This window comes from Magnolia sinica, chromosome 2, assembly GCF_029962835.1.
Source record: "Magnolia sinica isolate HGM2019 chromosome 2, MsV1, whole genome shotgun sequence".
Taxonomy (NCBI): Eukaryota; Viridiplantae; Streptophyta; class Magnoliopsida; order Magnoliales; family Magnoliaceae; genus Magnolia; species Magnolia sinica.
Genome location: NC_080574.1, coordinates 3723082 through 3728114, shown reverse-complemented (window position 1 = coordinate 3728114; position 5033 = coordinate 3723082). Strand labels below are relative to the sequence as shown.

Sequence of the window (5033 nt, the reverse complement as noted above, 5' to 3'; positions counted from 1 at the left end):
TTTAGAAATCCAGTATTGAGGATTTCCCTAAATACAGTCATCGCATATTAGGGATTTCATTCTCAAATCCCCATATACCGCAATTGGGGATTTCAGATTACTGATTCCAGAATTCTGATTCGAAACCGAAAAACCCAAAATTGGGGATTTTATACCCACCTGTGTCTTCAATGGAGGCAGTCATGGATTTCAGCACTACCGTCGGGCATGTAGCCCACCTTCAAGGGGAAAGCATCATCGTCATCGTCATCGTGGTCGATGAAGGCGACCGGGCGTTCGACTGGCTGCGAATCCATCTGTGGAGAAGGAGAAATCTTCCTCTCCCTTTTGCAGCTGCTCTCAACAGGTCGAAAATACGGCCTGATCTTTCTTGAATCGGCATCATGGACGATGGAAGAGGATTTTTTTTTTTCTCTCGATGATACTCTCAATCGGTCGTTGATGCTGTAGACGACCTTATAGATAATCGGTCCAACAGACCCGATTACATGCATTCGGGTCCACCATATGGACCTGCGAGTGGGCTCACGCTGTTTTATCTGATGGACCTGACGCGGCAACACGGCCATTGCAGATATGGCCCATTTGATTAGTACCTTAGTCTATCATGGGCCGTGTCTGGGCAGCGGCTCATTACCCACATATAACGTTTTCTACATGGAATGTCTCATTCATATAGAATGACTGTTTTGGATAAAGTCCAATTTTGGACCATTCTGGTTGGGTCATTTGTTAGCCAACATCTAGCGTGAACCATTCACTATGAGCAATCAATATGACACATTCTCTAGATAGATAATGTAGATGATAAACCTATATTTGACAAATATTTAGTATGTGGGCTGATCCATCCATGTTGTAGACACCCATGAATGAATCCACACATCCAGTTGTTTAAAGGTTAATGTTTCCTATCTATCATGTAAATGTAATGTACTAGATTTGCTTTACTCATTCAGTGTGAACTGACGATAGGTAGTCCTGATTCGGCCCTATAGTTGGCCCATCACCCATCTTTAAGTATTGATATGGACCGTTGGAATATGAGGTGTGAAACCTATTTATATATTTCATTTTGAAGAATTCCAAAAGGTCAGTATCAACTAACTTATGGACCGCATCGCACTAATTAAGAAATAATCCATAGAGAGGCAGGATTATAGTAGCAATCTTAAAGTCTATATTTGTAGTTTTGGATTTGGTTGTGTTAGCCACCATAGTGACCTCAATCGATGAAAACTTTGCAAGTACAGACTTGTAACATTGGGATTAGAAAGATTGCATACAGTTGCGTTCACATTTTCATGCATACGGTAACGAAAACACAGACGATTACCATTTGGCAGTCAAGTGAACGGGTGAAGTAAATGGTGCTGGTAATGTAAAACTGAAAGACTCATCTCACACATAGGTGTTGAGTGTCTCAAATTTACATGACTTACATCACTCAACTTCATGTTCAGGAGAATCACTAACATGTTGTTATTACCTCCCACAGGAGGAATGATGATGATGTAACAGATTCTCACTAAGATGTGATGTTTGGGCCCATCTTCATCTTGGATGATTCAGTCAATGCCTCCCTTAGCAACTGAATTGATTAACTTTGCCTGATATTTGTTTACATTCACAACATTACTTTTGTGAAGCTATGAACTAATGTGAGTATATGTGTATCTCTTATATTTCAGTCTCAATTCCAACTAATACGCATCAAGTCCCTGCCTTAAATGGGTCTAATTATACTCAATGGAAGAACGCCATTGAAGTTGTACTGGGCTGTCTTCAATTAGATCTTGCCCTGATAACACCAGAACCGCCAAAGCCATCTGATAATGCTACTGAAGCTGAATATAATAGATGGGTTGCATGGTTTAGATCAAATGATACATGCCTGAAAGTCATTAAATATTCAATTTCTGAATCGATGAAGGGTGCCATGCCTGAAACAGATAAGGCTAAAGTTTTCCTAACTGAAATGGGAAAACGATTCAAGAAATCTGATAAATCTGAAGTGGGCATTCTTTTGAATAAATTGACTCGCTCGTCCTACGATGGAAAAGGCAACATCCGTGAATACATTGTAGAGCAGATCGAAGTTGTTTCTAAGATCCGTGCTCTAGGGCTTGTACTCACTGATGATCAACTGGTTCATTTGATCATGAACAACCTACCTCTCCAATTCGGCACGTTCCTGGTAAACTATAACACTCTGAAGGACATGTGGACATTGGATGAACTCATCACTCAGTGCGTCCAAGAAGAAGACAGGATCAGACAGATGATAAAAGTTCAAAATGTTAATATGGTGACTTCAGGACAAGGGCATGGGCAGGGGAATAAAGGTAAAAGGAAGAGGAAACAAGGTTCTAATAATGGATTCTCTGGTCCTCCATCTGGAAACCATGAGAATCAATCTGGAAATGGATCTAAACGCAAACGAGTTAAAGGCAAACCGTGCTACTTTTGTAAAAAGACGGGTCATTTAAAGAAAGACTGCGAAGGTTTTAAGGATTGGCTCATAAAGAAAGGTAATCATTCTGTTCTTATCTGTTTTGAATCTAATCTGACCGATGTGTCAGTGGATTCCTGGTGGATAGATTTAGGAATTACTATTCACATATGCACTTCTATGCAGGAATTACTACAGGTTAGGCCACCAACTGATGCGGAGCGCTCAGTATACGTAGGCAATGGTGTCAAAGTTGACGTGGAGGCAATAGGAGTCTATAAGCTTAAGTTGAAGTCTGGTCATTTTTTGAATTTAGTTAATACATTCTGTGTGCCGTCTATAAGGCGCAATTTAGTTTCAATTTCCTGTTTGGATAAGTTGGGATATTCGTTCCACTTTGGAAATAAAAGTTTTAGTATTCACTTCAATTCAATTAAAGTTGGAACCGGCTCTTTAGTAAACAACTTATACCAGTTAGACTTGATTGCCTCTCACGTCTATAATATTAATACCTTGCATGGAAATGTAGTGGGATCTAAGCGAAGACTAGACTATGAGAATTCCTCCATGTTGTGGCACAGGCGGCTATGCCATATATCTCGTGAGAGATTAGACAGGCTTGTGCGAGAAGGAATTTTGCATTCTCTAGACTTTTCTGATTATAAAGTATGCATTGATTGCATAAAAGGCAAACAGACTAGAACAAGAAAGAAAGGTGCAACCAGGAGTGTAGATCTATTAGAGGTTATACATACAGATATCTGTGGACCATTCCCTACAGCCTCATGGAGTGGCCACAAATATTTCATTACCTTTATAGATGATTACTCTCGCTTTGGGTACCTATACCTTATCAGTGAGAAATCAGATGCCCTGGATGCTTTTAAAATCTATAAAGCCGAGGTTGAAAATCAACTCGATAAGAGAATTAAAGTTGTCAGATCTGACCGTGGTGGTGAATACTATGGCGGATATGACGAATCGTCGCAATCCAGGGCCATTCGCTAAATACCTACGAGATTGTGGCATTGTCGCTCAGTACACTATGCCTGATACTCCAGCGAATGGAGTTGTTGAGAGACGTAATCGCACCCTTATGGATATGGTGCGAAGCATGGTCAACAATTCAACATTACCAGAATCTCTCGTGGGGTGATGCGATCAAAACCGCATTCATATATTAAACAGGGTTCCCAACAAGGAAGCAAAACTCCTTTTGAGTTGTGGAATGGGAGAAAACCAAGTCTCCGATATCTACATGTTTGGGGTTGTTCTGCTGAGGCCAAAATTTATAACCCGCATGAAAAGAAGCTTGATCCTAGAACCATAAGTTGTTTCTTCATTGGATACCCAGAAAGATCAAAAGGCTATCGATTCTACTGTCCTTCCCACTCCATCAGGATTGTTGAGACTGGGAATGCCAGATTCATTGAGGACACCGAAAACAGTGGGAGCACGAACATAAGAAATTTTGTATTTGAGGAACAAAGGACTGTGACTCCTGTCATAGTCAATCCAGATCACGTGGACATTAATGATGCAGTCGATTCTGCAGTCACTGCAGAGCACCACGTAGAACCTCATATACAAACCACTGATGAGGAAAATCAAGATCAGACCCAACAAGCTGAACCATTAAGAAGATCTGAAAGAGAGAGAAGGCCTGTAAATCGAGACGATTACATCGTATACTTACAGGAACACGACTTTGACATAGGGGTGGAAAAGGATCCTGAATCCTTTACACAAGTCAAACAAAGTGTTGATCCTTCTCGTTGGTTTAATGCCATGAAAGATGAGTTGAAATCCATGCAGGACAATAAAGTATGGGATCTTGTAGAGTTACCCACTGGAATAAGGCCGATTGGTTGTAAATGGATATTTAAAACCAAACGGGACTCCAAAGGTAATGTCGAACGATATAAAGCCAGACTTGTTGCCAAGGGTTTTAACCAACGTGAGGGCATTGACTTTAAGGAGACTTTCTCACCAGTATCAAAGAAAGACTCATTCAGGATCATAATGGCTCTTGTAGCTCATATGGATTTAGAGTTACATCAGATGGATGTAAAGACTGCATTTCTCAATGGGGATCTAAATGAGAATGTGTACATGTTGCAGCCCGAAGGTTTTGTAGCTACTGGCGCAGAACATTTGGTTTGCAAACTTAAGAAGTCCATCTATGGGTTGAAACAGGCATCGCGGCAGTGGTACCTTAAGTTTCATGAAGTAATTTCTTCATATGGCTTTGTAGAAAACACTGCAAATGAATATATCTACGTTAAAATCAGTGGGAGTAAGTTCGTTATGATGATTTTGTATGTTGATGACATTCTGTTAGCTAGCAGTGATACCAAGATGTTGAGCGACACCAAGAAATTTTTATCTTAAAGATTTGAAATGAAAGACCTTGGTGAAGCTTCTTACGTCATCGGCATTGAGATTCGCCGTGATGGAACACTTGGACTGCTCAGCTTGTCACAGAGGACCTATATTATTAAGGTACTCGAAAGGTATGACATGCAAAATTGTGCTTTAAGACAATCGCCCATTGTGAAGGGCGACAAATTTGACCTATTTC

The 5033-nt window shown here is 40.4% G+C and overlaps 1 protein-coding gene across 1 annotated transcript; it reads left to right on the top strand.

The window, feature by feature from the left end:
- The first annotated feature begins 2062 nt into the window (after nucleotides 1-2062).
- Nucleotides 2063-2775, top strand: LOC131225885 (uncharacterized). The gene is made up of 2 exons (XM_058221492.1): nucleotides 2063-2531; nucleotides 2639-2775. Exons 1-2 carry the CDS (start codon nucleotides 2162-2164, stop codon nucleotides 2653-2655), a joined length of 387 nt encoding a protein of 128 aa, XP_058077475.1. The 5' UTR covers nucleotides 2063-2161; the 3' UTR covers nucleotides 2656-2775.
- Nucleotides 2776-5033: the final 2258 nt, after the last annotated feature.

Excerpts from the sequence above, each read along its gene's own strand:
- LOC131225885 (XM_058221492.1), top strand. The coding sequence starts at position 2,162 with ATGAACAACCTACCTCTCCAATTCGGCACGTTCCTGGTAAACTATAAC.